This window comes from Coenobita brevimanus, chromosome 40 (assembly GCF_032717465.1).
Source record: "Coenobita brevimanus isolate Jiangsu-jjx chromosome 40, ASM3271746v2, whole genome shotgun sequence".
In the NCBI taxonomy this organism is placed as follows: domain Eukaryota; kingdom Metazoa; phylum Arthropoda; class Malacostraca; order Decapoda; family Coenobitidae; genus Coenobita; species Coenobita brevimanus.
The window spans coordinates 54,585,472-54,601,458 of record NC_136993.1 but is presented as its reverse complement, the minus strand read 5'-3'; the positions used below and the strand labels follow the sequence as shown (position 1 = coordinate 54,601,458).

Below are 15,987 nucleotides of genomic sequence, written 5' to 3'. Positions count from 1 at the left end.
CCGTTGTACACCATACGATTCGCAATTGGAAGGCACATTGCGTGCACATTCTTCACATTTCAGGGGTGATTCGTGGCAGGCAGATGCGTGAGACCTTACTCTAGTGTATGTTAGTGGAAACAACAGTATCAGCTAGTCAAGTGTGCCAGAAATCAATGATTTATGGGTTGAACCATTATGAACCTACGTTATTTTCACCCATTTTTTTTTTTTTATAGATATATATACCACAGTATTGTTGTTGTATACATACTTTTGTAGCAAATAAATGTAAATATATGTATTAAGGTTGGTTTTGATTAGTTACCCTCCTCCTTCCCACTGTAGAAAAAGGAGCAGCCGCACCGGCCCGGTCACAGAACACCTGCCTGAGGTGAGGGGGGGACCTACCTTAGGAGCACTTAGGGGTGATGGGAGCAACTTTCTTGGTGATTGTCATTAGTTTCTCACTGAAAGGGAATGTTTGAGCAAAAAAAAAAAAAAAATCTAATATTTACCGGGTTTTCAGGGGGTGGGGGGGGGGCCGGAAAAACCGGGAGGGCACGGGTTAATTTTGAAAAGGAAGTATAGTGTGTACTGTGCATGTAGTTTGGTGTTGACTGTTAGAGAAACCTGTATTGGAGAGCATGCTGGCCTGCTCTCTGTGTTACTGAAACACTGAAAAAGTTCAGCAAAGGGGAATGGTCAGGAACTAGTCCCAAGAGCTGATGAACCGGGAGCTTCAGCTCTCCCTGTCATCAGCTTTCCAGCCACCTTGGGAGTACTGCCCTGCTCGATTGGTGCTACAGTCTACTCTTAGCCATGGAGAGAGAGTGCCAGCATATATGACTTTCCTTATGACTAATTCTTTTGCTTATGCGTTTAGTCTTTTCTTTTCGTTGGGCTCCTTCAATCACAGCCTTATCATCATAACCTGTCCTATCACTCCAGTAAGGCTGATGGACACTTCCATGAAACAGCAGCTGTGGCACTTTGGAGCTGCTCACTGGGAGGTGCTCAGGCAGTACTTATTTCAGTTTCTCTGGAAAGATTATTGCTTCCATAACTGAGACCCATCTGAATGTGCCTTGTGGATTATGAAGGTTATTCTTTTGGGCATCTAAACATACATTCCTTTCTCATATCCTGTTACTACTGCCCCCCCAAAAAAATGGTTTAATCACGCTTGTGCTAATGCTGTCCACAACAAGGAGAGGGCCTACAAAAGGTACGGCAGACAAGTTACGCACGAATCTCATCTCACTTATATCTCAGCCCTGGAATCATGCTAAGACTGTTCTTTGCTTTGCTAAAAATATTTTCATCTGTACTAAATGCTTTGAACTCTCCAATTCAGTTACTTTCCGCTCCTTCAGGCACCTTGCCACTAACCTTCCTAACAACTTCACTTCATCATTCTTCTTTCCTATCTTCCACTCTGATGGTTCTGTGGCTTTTTTTTTTTTTTACTGGAAGGCAAAACTTCACTCCACAATTCTCCTCCAGTTCCATATTAGACAATTCCGGTGCTGTTCCTCCATCACTTCCCCCCTCTGACTTCCTCATGGCTAACATTAAAATTTCTTCAGTTAACGTATTGTTATGAAGGGGGATTTGCCAGTTAGGTAGTCTCGTACCTTCGAGACGTTTCTGGTCTCGTATCGGTACGATTCAGAGTTGCCGGTTTGCCTGTTGTTTGTGAGCGTAGTTATCTCGTAAGTTAAACATTCAATTATTTTTATGCTCTTTTTCTTTATAATGTTTTATTTTAGTGATTGCTTGTTATGTAGTTTAAGTTCATATGGTAAATGATTTAGAGTGTTATGTAATGTGGGACAGTTATAGCTTGTTTTGGTTGTCTCCGAATTGGCAACTGTTGTTCTCGTGGAATGTAGAACAGTCTAGAACAATGCAAGCCTATATAAGGATGGCGAAGAGATTAGTAAGTTAGTCGGTCGGTTTGGAGTTTAGTCGGGTGTCAAGTCAGTTTGAGTGAAGTGCAGTCGGTTTTGGTTTGAGCGTAGTGCAGTGTCAGTGTCAGTGAAGATTGTATATTTTTGGTACTTGTGAAAACAGTAGCAAAGAGTAACGGGTTACTGAAATTTGTATATCATTGGAACTTGAGAAAACAGTGAAATGAAAAGCATTAAGTGGAACTATTTGGAAAATAAAGATAGTGAACTATAAGGAGGCAGTGTTTATTTTCGCCTCAGCTGATCATGTGTACTGCACACAGAAAGGCTGACCATAGGAAGAACAACTCACTGGGCAACGTCCTTCCTGTACTGTACTACTGCTGTTGGAGCCTGTGGCAGTGTGGGAACTGGGACATAACAGTATTTCTGTCATCATCGCCCTCAATACCAACAAGGCATTTGGGCCAGAGGGGGTCTCTCCTGTTGTCCTCAAGAACCGTGCTTCTTTGCTAACACCCTGCCTATGGAAACTCTTCCGCCATTGTCTGTCAAACTGTACTTTTCTTTCTTACTGGAAGTTTGCTCTCATCCAGGCTGTCCCAAATAAGAGTTGCATTTCCCAGCGCTCAAACTATCTCCAAATTGTTCTTAATTAAAAAAATAATAATAATAAGTACCTATCCTATCACAACTTTCTTTCTCATCATCAGTATGGGTTGCCAAAGGGATGTTTCACTGGCGATTTTCTCATCATCTTTTCAGACTCATGATCATCCTTCTTTCGGGACTTTGGCGAAAGCTTTGCCATTGCACTTGACATCACAAAGGCCTTCAGTAAAGTCTGGCATAAATTTTTATTTTCCAAACTGGCATCGTACGGTTTATATCCTTCTACCTATGCCTTCATCTATAGCTTCGTGTCTGGTCGTTCTATAGATGTTGTTGTAGATGGCCTCCTGGCCTCCGTTCTTCTCCTACAGTTAATAATAGTGATGTTCCTGAGGGTTCTGTCCTACAACCAGCTCTCTTCCTTCAGTTCATCAATGACCTTCTAAGCTGTACATCTAACCCTGTTCACTCATATGCTGATGACTCCACCCTTCACCTTTCCATTCGCTTTTCTCAGTGTTAATCTCAGCAGTTACTTAAACAAACAAGGAGTGAGGGTATGACACACCTAATGTCTGACTTAGCTCATATCTCTTACTGGGATAAAAGTAACCCTGTAGTTTTTAATGCACCAAAAACTTGGTTCTTATATCTTCCAACTCATTGAAATCTTTTGCAGGAAAATCCTCTACTTTTTAATAATATTCAGCTCAATCTTGTATCATTTTAAAACAAACATGGGATTGTATCCCCTTGGGATTTATCATGGAAAAATCATGTTACCTTTCTTGTAATATCTGCTTTCAAGATATTTTGGTGTGCTAAGCCAGCTCCATGTGTTCCTTAACTCTGCATAGTTGTTCACTTGATACACGGGTTTTATTCACCCCGAGTAGAGTAAAACTTTAATGTGTGTGGATGCTCCTTACATACAGCTCTTCTCAACAAGGTGGAGTCAAAAGCTTTGCATCTCATTAACTCTTCCCTTTATACTGGCTTCCTTCAACCTCTGTCTCATCGCCGCACTGTTGTATCTTTATCTCTTTTCTATCGCTACTTCATTTGTCAGTTGGTCAATGCTTCTCTGAACTGTCTGCTTCCATCCCTCCACCACTATGGTGGGTATGTAGCACCATTCTAGCAACAAACTCTCATACCTTTTCTGTCCAGCTGTCTAATGAAAGGGCCGTTATTCCTAGTCCTTCATGTATGCAACAGGTCAACTTTGGAACGGTCTCAATCTGTGTGTATATCCTACTGTCTATGGCCTCCAGTCTTTCAACCGCAGTGTGTCCAGGCATCTCGAAATGAAAGGATCTCGATTTTGGCTTTCTGTCATCTTTTTTCTTTTTTCTTGAAGGGAATAATCTTAAGGGCTTCTGGCCTCTGGTTCCATCTTCCTTACATGAAAAACATATTTCAATATGAAAGAAAAGCATTCGAGAGCCTAATGCTAACCGCCCGCCAAATTATGCTGTTGGCCAAGTCCAAGATTTAGGTCATATCCTGATACCCTGAAGGTTTCATGCTGATAGCTCAAGCCGTTCACGAGATATAATGGTGTTAAAGGGGGGCGATAAAAAATAGTTGATCTTTGGCAGGCATTCTTGTGACCTTGACCTTGACCCCGAGTGCCCATTTTCGAACTCGGCCAAGATTTTGGCCATATCTTGAAACCCTGAAGCTTTCATGTTGATAGCTCAAGTCGTTCATGAGATATAATGGGAACAGATACACACACACACACACACACACACATACACACACACACACACACACACACACACACAGAGGCATGCAAAAACATTATCGCCCCGCCTTCTAAAGGTGGGCGACAATAATAACTGCTAATGTAACAGTTCATTAAAGTATTATCTGTAGATGGTTTGTATGGTACCTGAGAGTGGTGGTGGTGCGAAACATATGTCATGGGTGGGTGTTGTGGAGACGGTGTTGGCTGTGCTGCTGGCCCAGAGTGTCCCGCACAGACTGCTAACAGTGACCTCCTTACGACCAATAGTAGCGGCTTGGATAGTTGTGGCTGTGGTGTTGGGCGCAGCTTATAGGGGTTCACTCATAGCCTCCCTCACACTGCCCAAGTACCCATCGCGACCAGAGACCATTGAAGAGCTTGTGAACACAGTTATTAAGTGAGTATTTACTATTACATGACTTGATAGTGCTGTAAAATATTAAGTGAAAGACTTTTGCAGTCATACTATTTATTATTTTTGAGAATTATACAATTTTACTGTCCGACTTCTGGCGTGTTGTGGAAGTAGTTATAAGCTAAGGCTTATCTGTATATGAACTCGGTGGACTGCAGGCTGAACTCCACTGTCCACCATCTGCCTTTCGACAAATAGGATGGAATTAATTGATTATTTGTATAACCAGTCAGCTCCATCGCCTGGCACTATCGGTGCCTTCACATGAAAACCTCCCTTCAGCATTTGTTCTATTGTTACAGTAAATAGTATGAATAGGTACTTCTATGACATCCACAGTGAAGCAGCAGCTATCCATTGATTTACTTATCATTTGAAAGGGGAGGCGATGGTGCACTAGTCAGCCCATTCTACTCACAGTTGGAACAACTGGAGTTCGATTCTTGGGCCGGTGAGACTCAGGGACAAAATTTGTTTCCCTCTTGTCTTGCTCACCTAACAGCACAATTGGCCATGTGAACGTAACATCTACTTTTGTGGGTCGTAATTTTGGGATGGTCTGATTTAGCTAAAACTGATTATCAGCTTCATAGATCTACGTGCAGTCGATGGGCCCAAAGAAAGTCGCCTCCATTCTGAACATTTGCGGGGGAATGATGCATAACTCATTTTACTGAAAATTCTGTTGCTAGCTAGTGTTCCTGATGGTCTTTTCTTTTTCCTGGGTCAGAGGAAAATAAGACAGGAATGATGATGATGATGATGATTATAATGACGACGATGGTGACGATGACGACGACGACGACGACGACGATTATGACGATGAAGATGATGCAATTCCTCGGTATTTCATAAACAAAAAAAGAACGCCAAAAGTGGATACTTGTTTTCTTTATTGAAAGTGTTAGCAACCTACTTAATACTGCAAATATTCTCCCCAGGATGACAGTGATGCCGTGGGGTGTGGCCTTTGCTACAGACTTCAGTAAATCAGGGTCACCACTTTTCCAGCGTCTGGCCGATATCATGGTGGTGGGAAAAGACGACATCGTAAGCCTTCAACAAGCCATTGAGAACAAGTGAGATAATAATACATAGTGATTATTATTGTGAATGAAAGTGTTAAGAGAATGCTTTGAGATTTCAGATCATTTGGGAAGGATGGAGAATGTGAGCATGAACAGAGGAGTGCATGTGTGTGTGGTGGAAGGGGAAGAGCAGGAAGGGGAGACCAAGGATGTGACAGAATGATGGATTGGAGAAATATATGAAAGAGGGGTGTGTGAGTTAGAGGGGGGGGGGGGCACACAAACAGCAGAGGACAAGGCAACATACAGGAGATTTCTTTCTGGCTGCCCCTTACGGGATTAAGGCGTCTGACAATATGTAGATAAAGAGAAAAATAAATAAATACATAGAGAGACAGATAGACAGATAAATTATTATCTTTGATGCTCTTAGTCTGCAGTATAAAGACAGTCATGAATTAGCCTACTTATGTAAGACAACGTGAAAAATAAATAGTCAGAAATATAAATTTTTAGTACATAAAGTTCTCTTGGAGATACTTTCAATGAAAAATATTTGTGTAGTGCCACAAATTTAGTATTCATGTATGTGTTTAGAGGTACTGTAATTTCTAAGTTAGATAGGGTGTAATCTGAATTAGTCTATAAATTCCTGTCCTAAGTAGTAATTCATATGTTAATAATTGATGTAGGGTTAACTTTATTTTTATATGTATACATCTCTGTATCTACGCATGGGTGATGTAACTGTGGATGTTGAGCTATGGGAATTCCTCCATCTGGTCGAGTAATGAATAACATATGCGAGCAGTCTTTCTCCTTGTTTGTGCGTCGTTGTGGGGCGCCAAGTTTAAACCTTAAACAGAGTAATGATGGGTATACAATTCTTTCCGTATCCTAGTTGTGAAATGCTTACTAATGAAGCTGCTAGAACCCAAATATGTAAGATTAACAGTCAAAAAGGCCTAAATAATGTCATTTGTGAGGGATTTAATAGTCCCGCTTGCCTTAGCCGTCACTATAGTAGGACTCGCCTACGTTTGCGGCTGTGGTGTAGCCCGCACCTGTGTACAGTGTTGCCACGTTTTCTATACCGTTATCTCTCTCTCTCTCTCTCTCTCTCTCTCTCTCTCCTGGCGGGAAATGTGAGCCACCCTGAGTACTTTTGATTCTTTTATAAGTTATTTATAATTGTGCTTTCATTTGTTAATTTGGTTTTGTTATATTTAGTGATGCCGACAATGCATTCAATGCATGCCCCTCTCCTGCCTCTCTCTCTCTCTCTCTCTCTCTCTCTCGCCGACTGGGTGTGGAAGTGTTGCCGCTCGCGAGTGAATAATTTTTTTTTTTTTACTTCGGTATTGGCATATGCCTACTATTTTGTCCTACATATTAGCTTATGATTATAAATGTGATTATTCCTCGCCCTTAAAATTACGGTAAAAGCCAGTAAATGTGAGCATTTTTCCCTAGCAACACCTGTACAAGCTATGGTTGGGTATACGAAAGTACTTTACCGTAGGCCAGACTGGTAAGTGTTGCCACTCAGAAGAATTACATGAATTATTTCTTTTACTTTGGATATTGGCATATTTCTTCTTTTTTCAGGCTCATTATCTTATATCCTTAACTGTGATATTATTACCCACCCTAAAACTACGCTAAAAACCATTAAAAGTGACTACAATTTCTTTTAGCAACACTGTACAATATGTATGCCATGTTTCTGTGTTACTGTATAAATATTTTATGCATAATAAGATTACTGTTGATTCATCCATCAAAATACACAAGTGTAAGTTTTATTCATCTGAATTTATCGAATTTCTGATGCCTTGTACATAAATAGCTTCCGTTTCACCTCGCAAGTTGGGGAAACATGGCACCATTGTACACAGTTGCGAGCCACACCACAGCCGCAAACGTGCGCGAGTCCTACTATAGATGGCATAAGCTGCCCCAAATTCAGGGCGGGATAGTGGTAAATTCAGTATTTGAATTAAGTAAGAATTGAATCCCAAATTTTCCCCAATTCAATCAAAAGTCCTAATGTCATGCGTACGCTACTAAATAAATAGTGAAGAGAATTAAAACCCACCATATTGCAAAAACACCATCTCATTTGATCTATGCAGTGGCGTCTCTGGCGTGCCCGGGGAGGCCCACTTGCTGCTCAGACTCAGACATCGTGTGTAATGGACGTTGGTTCAGTCCCCAGACACCCGCGACGTCAGAGTGTGCACGAGGCCATCTCGTGGTATTGCCCATAGACTCTTACATACACATTTACACTACCCATGAATTATTTTATAAACCGAATGTAGTTGAAATGGTATTATTGATCTATCAAGTGAACTTCTTTTTTGTGTAGATAAGGATTAGAAATTTGAAAAAGTGATGTGATCTTGTAACGGAAAGGCGAAATTCAAATTCATTAACCGTTTTCTTTCTCTTATATTAATATGTTAGAAAATTAGGAGCGTGGAAGGGAACTTAGTGGTTGTGAGCAATAATGTGATTTTTGAATTGTACCTCGAGGCTACACCAGCCCGAGTGATTATGTATTCTTGGTGATTATGCGATTTTGAGTTGTTCCTCGAGGCTACACAAGCCCGAGTGATTATGTATTTTTGGTGATTACGCGTTAATGATGATTATGAATTGTAAATAATTATGAATTGATAGTGATTGTGAGTTATAGTGAATTGCATGATGATGATATACTACACGGACGAAATAGAACACGAGTGATATATTGTTTTTTGGTTCGAGGCTATGCCAGCCCGAAAAGACAACCAAGCTCATAAAATGTCCCTGTCTTGAAGCTATTGTCGAGCCCAAGAATAACTGACAATAAAAAGTAAGGTACGATGACCTCAGAAATCGCTTGTATGTACCAAATTGTTTCGCCTGGAGACAATATTGTAGGAATGATCACCCAAACCATGGTTTTAATGTACAACCCTTTTTCATATGACTAAAGGTCATGTAATTAAAATGTTTGTTGAAAACCAGTTTAGAATTATTAGCGTAAAGTATGTTTTTTTTTTTTTTTTTTTTGTATACCCAGTCAAGGGAATTATGTCTCCTCATGCCTAACTCACTCCCCTTCCAATTCAAGATTCCTTCGCTTTGGGAACGACGACCACACGTACTGACTTAATCTCGACTCGCCCAAAAACTACAAACGTTACCAAAACTATCTTAAACAATTATCCTTTACCATACCAAGTCAAAACACCAACCCCTCCCCCTTTTGTTTTACTGAAGTGAATTTTCTATCAACCAAGGAGGGGAGACTAAGTCGAGTACCATTTGTATTATCAATGGGTAAGTTGACCAGAACCAACAACCAGTAAGATTATAAATCCTAACATTACACTGATGGAACAATAACAAGCGGGGAAAGATCGCAAAAACCCGTCGTTACACTGGTGTCAACCGGTGGGATGAACAATAACGGTGGGATAAAATATCTACCGTTACATTTGCATCATCCAAGAGAATTATTTTTTCTTACAGTGGTTAGTATCAAGAATAATTAATAAAAAAAGAACGTTTATTCCCTATTTAAACGAAGAGAAGTGTAGGAAATCACAATTGAACACTGAAATCTTACGTCTGATAATCCATTCTTAAATCAGACATTTTTTTTGTACTGGATTTTGCATAGCCTGAATTATTTTCATCTGTACCTATCGTAAATTACTTCTCTGGACTATATAGTTTCTTTCATGAGACAATACCTGGGGAGAGCCTTAAATATGCGAGAGAACAATAGGTTAAATTCCGACTTTGTAAAATTATTAAAAAATATAGGTATATCGGTGTACAACAAAAACCTACCGATTATAAACAGGGTAAGCCTTTACCAAACCTGTGTTCCGATTTCAGTAATGTTGGACCAAATAAACCGTGTCTTAACCTCAACATGCTTCGGACTTTACCTAGAAATTTATAGTCTTAGTATGAGCATTTGCCTAGAGGAGCATGGAGAGCAAAATGGAGTGACAGACCAGCACAAGAGGAATTAATGGAGCGGTGTGGTGCTCATGTGGATACGATTGGAAGTGATAAGAGAAAGTGGTAAGCGGAGGAGGGGGGAAAGGAAATGGGAGATACCAAGGATGAGAGGGAGGGCTGAAGTGTAGAAATGTAAGAGAGAGGGGGATGAGAAAACGAGGGCGAGCAGCCAAATGGCAGAGAACAAGGTAACGCGGAAACGATTTGTTTGTGGCCACTATACGGGATTAAGGCGTCTGGCAGTTGTAGTCGATAATACATTGGGAATTCTTCTGTCTCTACCTTGTTAGCCTATTATGCAAAGTGTTGTACTAATCACAGGGTCTCCCTTTGGTGTTTGCGGAAACCAAACATAACTGAAACTTATCACAACTGACAAAGAACATCCTTCAGCCACAATCTTGGTGGTCATCAGCGCTAATCTGGAAGTTCACTGGTATTACCAGAACATAATTATATAACTTAAAATTGCCATTGAATCATGCACCATTTTAACCCCAGTGCATCATATGGAATATATTTTTGACACTATCAACCATTTATTCAGGACAGAACACCCTAGAAGAGCAGGTAATAATATCTGATGATTTCACCTCCTTCGGTTCGAAACGGTTCATCAAAGATAAGTCAGTAAGTTGGGATAATAGGAATACCTACCTCATTATGCACAGTTAACTTTGAGGTTGATTTATTATTAGTCACCCAAATCTACCGCAGCCCAAGGGTACCACCCGCGTGGGTGGTGAGGTGCGGCAACTTGTTCCTACCATTCCTTTTACTTAGGTTTCGTGGCTACAACCTGTAACCGACAGGAATGAGCTTCAGTTGATATTAATTTGCAGTCTTGAGATGCCAGGATAGGATTAGCGGGCCACTGTTGGATGAATTATCAGGCAAGCAATGCAAATCGAGCCTCGGAATAAGACGGCAAACACGATGACGAACAGGCGACCCTTTTTATCAGGATTACAGAATAAAAACTTTAGAGTTGCGACCATCAACTTGTCAGCAACGAAGGACAAGGAAGAGATAGTGTTCACGAAGAGGGAGAGAAATTTAGAAATATTAGGAGTGTGTGAAGCCAAAACAAAAATGAAGGTCAGAGGAGAACTCATGTATAAATGACGAAAGTAATAAGGACGTTATTACAAGCATGATTTTGGACTTAAGAGAACAATTTCCATTACCTCTTACTACGAATTCTTGTCGGAATAACGTGTCTATAAGTTTCTAGCAAACAATTTTTAAAAATATTTTGACCTCTAGGCATAAAATCATGCTTTTAATCTCTTTTTAGATTCATTATTACTACCCTACCGCTGTTTCTCGAAACGTCGTATTAAAGACACAGATTGCCGACAGTGTTGCTACCTTGCTGAGTCAGCTATTTATTTTTAACCATTAACCATATTCATCCATTATATAATTTCTTAGCCCAAAAGAGTTAGAGTCTCACGCTAGGCTAAATACCAGATATTCCTATGCAGGAATATGTACTCTTTGTCAGTTTTCACCTATATTTTTTGGTTTCGTCTTAGACTCATATTCCCTAATGATACGTCTTTCACAGAAACTCTTAAGAACAGGTATGGTCCCTATTCTCTCAGTCTGACCAGAAAACTTGAAAAGGCTGACTTAAAAAAAAGAACAGCTAGGCTAGATCTTTAAAGAACTACTTATCTGTACAAGTAATGTTTGAAATCAGTGAAAAGAGCGGCACATAAAAAATATTCATGAGTATGAATTCCATTCAGGTTTTCGACTTGCTCTCACGTCTAGACCTCATCTACTTATTCGCCTGCCTCACTCGGACTAATGGCTGTAAAATAGAATCCTTTAGGTTTGTCCGTGACAAGAAAGTCACAGCCTTAGGTATCTCATTCCTGAACTTTGATCTGAACAGTATAGTGACTAACGTTTTTAAGCATCGCCTTGCTGTACAGTATATGAAAAAGATGTCCTGACCTTGTTCTATGGTTAAAGATTTCTATCCCCAAAACTAGAAAACGAGTTTTCATAATACTTTTCTTGTTTTGAGAAACCCATTCAGTTAGTAAAATAAATCGCCATAAGCCACGATACTTACACAACACTGGATATTCTTATTCTCTGTCTGCTTCGACTCACACTTAATTCAGTGATTCAACCAACATAGAACCGGTGGTAGATGGTGGCAACCACCACCAAATCACTTGATGTATTGTTGGCTGCTTCTTCCTTTATCATGCAAATCTTTTTCTGTCTGTCCTCCTCTCTTGCTATTTCTCCCATGCTTTCTGTCACTATTTCGGCCTATTTCCCTATCTTTTTTCCGCAGGCAGGCACATATGTCTGGAATCCACAAGATGCAGCAGGATATTGCAGAACACTTCACGCAGCTGGATGGATCCACCAGACTGTACATCGGTCGGGAGAGCCTCATGCCGGGACTATCTGCCTGGCCCATCCCACACGACGCCCCTTACCGACCACAGCTGGACATACACATCACCGCTGTTGTTGAGGTGAGTATTGCAACTCCCACTTAACTTGACGAAACAGAGCTGCACCCCGAACCTGAAAGGTACTTTTTGATTAACTGAACTTCGAGTGATCACAGACAAGAAAATTGTATTCTGTTCCTCCCCTCATATAGATTGCCTTACACGACTTGCAGGTAATAATATGCGTGGCCTTATTTTCAGGGGTCGTAGTGGCACAGTAGCTCAGGTCTTAGGTTTTCAAGAGCTCAAGTAAATCCTGGGATTACTCGGTATACCTTGATAAGAATCTGTCGACTTGTCGGTGGGGGTAGGGGGAATGTCTCCTTTATTGATTCATTCTGTCATAGGCTTTGTCTATGTTGCTGGTAAAGTTGGAAACTCGTCATTGTAAAGAATGCCGAGGTATTCTACAGAATTATTAAAAGTTCAAGACAAGGTATAAATTAAATCATCTGTCCACATTTCCTAGGTAATCTGCAGATTACTGGGTTTGCTTTAGGCAACGTTTTAAATATCCAAACTAGCAAAGAGGCAACCTGCGAAGTCAGTCACTTCATATACATTAGGTTAATCTAGGCTCTGGTTAGGTCGGGCTGGGATAATCTAAGTTAAGTTTAAGTTTGATTTAGGTTAAGTTTAAGTTAGATTATGCTAGGTAAGTAAGGTTAGGTTAGGTTTGGTTATTTAGATAAGCGCTTGACATTACTTAGCGTTCTTCTAATGAACCAAACCCAACTTCACCTAACTAAATTTGACCTAACCTAGCCTAACCCAACTTAGCCTACATTATCCCAGCCTGACTTAAATGCAGTTCCCCCTATTGTCTATTATTTCATACTTTTGCCAGAAAAGCTAAATATTCTATAGAATACCTAGCCACTGTATTAAAATCCCTAGGTAAAGAATATAAGGTCAGAATGAAATAAGCTTATTTCATACTTAGCCAAAGAATCCTAGACATTTCATTGAATACCTAGGTATTCTATACAATACCTTAGTTTCACATACATACACCATACCTAGAGGGAGAATGTCACTGTTGTCATCGGGGATAGCACAGAGCACTCATTTGTTAGTGTTGACAGAATCCTATATCTTCCCTCATCTCACGTGATGCCTTGGGGCTCACGGCTTTAATCCTTTACATCCATTAAAGCATTAATCTATTAAAGCATAAGAGAAATTAGTTTTATCCCTTTTTCCCTTTCAGTCATTTATGGACCCCTCATCATAGATAAGACCATGTTTTTACATGCCCACTTTCTTTGTTCTTTCTTCCCTTCTTGGAACGATGTTTTAATTTGGTGTCATTCCTTCATGACGTCAACATTTCACTGCAAACATGATATATTTGTTCTTTGGGTACCCACAGATACGTTTCATCTGGGAGAGTGAGGCTTTTTAAATGATATTACAATATGGGATCAATGTCAAGCAACACAAATACACATAAAGAATGAACTGTAGTAACATGGCTGTGTAGAGTTGGTCAACATTGTCAAGTAAGGGTGAGGACAATCTTTCACGGAGATCATTAAGCATCCCCTTCGGAACGTCGGTAATCTATAATATCCTTCAGTTTGGATTTTCGTGTGCACAAAAAAAAAAAAAAAAAAAAAAAAAAAAAACGTTAACACCGTTAAGCTACTTTTTCATTTAGCATTATTACATGATATTAATAGAAATGACAACAAATATTACTGTGCATGAGTGAGAGTGGTGCGAAAAAAAATGCATCTAACTGAATAGTGGTAAAAGTATAATAATGATGTATGTGAGTGGGTAATGATGTAGTGGAAATGAATAACAAGCGTCAGTTGTTATTGAAAAAGAGGAAAAGTGTGTTAGGTAAGATGGTTAGTACTCTGTGTCAGTGGGTAGTGATATTATGCTGAGGATAAAATGATTGAGTGCGTAACATTATAATGTTAAAAGTATGTTATGTGTGTGGGAAATATTATACAGCAGAGAAAAAAAATGGTAACTAGACAAATATGCAATATGATAGTGACTGTATGGTCAAGAGATATGATGTCATGAATAACCAGTGTCAACACTACAGGCAGGGTTGTACGACAAGTGGACAGAGGACATGATGGAACTGACTCGAAGGGAAAGCAGAGCCAGAAGGAGGGAAGAGAAGGCGACAGTGTTGGAGTCACACCAGGAGGATGAGCCGCAGTCGAAAGACATCATCAGACCACTGAACCTTACACAGATCCTCGGTCCAATCCTGTTGCTTGCCATTGGATTAGTTACCGCGGTATTTATATTTATTCTGGAAATCTTGATCGTTTATGAGCTGGTCAGGTGAACCTTAAGGTGTTCAGTCTGATCACTTCTTTTTCACCTCTTCTTCTTTTCTTTTCTTTTTTTGACCATATGAATTTATCAACTACTACACTTCAGGTAAAGAAAAGTAAAGGAAGGCTATAACTCCTCTAGTTCATAAGGTCTTTCCTGAGATGGAATGAATCGTCTCTGGATAGCAAGAATGAAATTTAAAAAATAGAATTATTCCATTCAAGGAATAAATAATATCTATCATGCTACCTACAGAAAAAATTATACAGTTTGAAACAGCACCCGTGTATTGATACAAATAATAGAGAATAATCCTGATTCGAGTTTAATTTTTTTTCTAAATAATATCACCTGTAAGTAGCAAGAATAAATTGAATAATTCGCTCTTGAATTTTCTTGTTGGCCTAACCATTTTAACTGAACGTGCACCCGATAGATTGACTGAAGCTACCCTTCTCGTACACTACACCATCGTTGTTTCTCTACTGAGGGAGGAACATCAGAACAGTTTGTATAACTGAACAGCTGAGCCGCCCAGTTATATCGGCTACTGTACGTGCAGGCAATAAAGCGTCCCTCATTAGTTCCACGTCCTAGGAAAGAAAGGGTTTGTAATGCAGACTCTTGTTATGAGAAACTATAATCACATTATGCTCATTTTCACCCGCTGAATCCGATAAGATAATCTTTTGCATATTCCTAAACTCTTCAGACGAGTTTATTCTGTTTCGCTACGTACTTGAATACAACCGTTCGGTGGCAACAAAAACAAAATATAATTTGCGTCCCTTGACTGAAGGTATATATATATATATATATATATATATATATATATATATATATATATATATATATATATATATATATATATATATATATATATACAGAGAGAGAGAGAGAGAGAGAGAGAGAGATTGCAGGTAATTTGTGTAACCAGTGACTTCATTAAATCTCTAGGGCAATGGTTCCCGTTGTGTGTTCCGCGGAACCCCAAGGTTCCGGGAAGAGGTCTTAAGGGTTCCCTGAGACAACACGTCTAATACACGTCCACAGTGACTCTTTTTTGACGAACGGGAATACACCGAAATGACACACGATTTAACTTATCAAATTAGTGAAAGTGAGAAGTGAAAGATGTTCTCTCGAAATTGGGCTACTACTTGACGAAATCCGCTACTTTTTTTTGGCGAGTGTAGGCTACTTTTATGAAAACATTCTGGCAACAGTGTGGCTGCCAGTGACGGTAGTACCCCTGCAGGTGTCACCTCGACTGGAGTGATTGTCTCGGCCTCTGCTAATTACATCATCAGCTTCTCTCACTGCGTTGTGTGGGATGGAAAATTGGTTGAAATATCACACTTTAAAGCCAAAGCTGCAAGATGATGAGGTTGCTGGTACATCTGGTGAGCGTACTGAACATCAAAGTACAATTACTGCCGAGGTGGAATCGAGGAATGACCTGCATACATCTTCCACT

The 15,987-nt window shown here is 39.9% G+C and overlaps 1 protein-coding gene across 1 annotated transcript in view; it reads left to right on the top strand.

Annotated features, from left to right (window-relative positions):
• The window catches only part of LOC145397109 (uncharacterized), a 35,259-nt gene extending 19,723 nt beyond the window's left edge, over window positions 1–15,536 (top strand). The window contains exons 7-11 of the mRNA XM_080270311.1: window positions 4,386–4,654; window positions 5,614–5,751; window positions 12,041–12,227; window positions 14,269–14,469; window positions 15,468–15,536. Of these exons, the coding sequence (XP_080126437.1) occupies window positions 4,386–4,654; window positions 5,614–5,751; window positions 12,041–12,227; window positions 14,269–14,469; window positions 15,468–15,536 (864 nt within the window). The remainder of the gene's footprint in view (window positions 1–4,385; window positions 4,655–5,613; window positions 5,752–12,040; window positions 12,228–14,268; window positions 14,470–15,467) is intronic.
• Window positions 15,537–15,987: the final 451 nt, after the last annotated feature.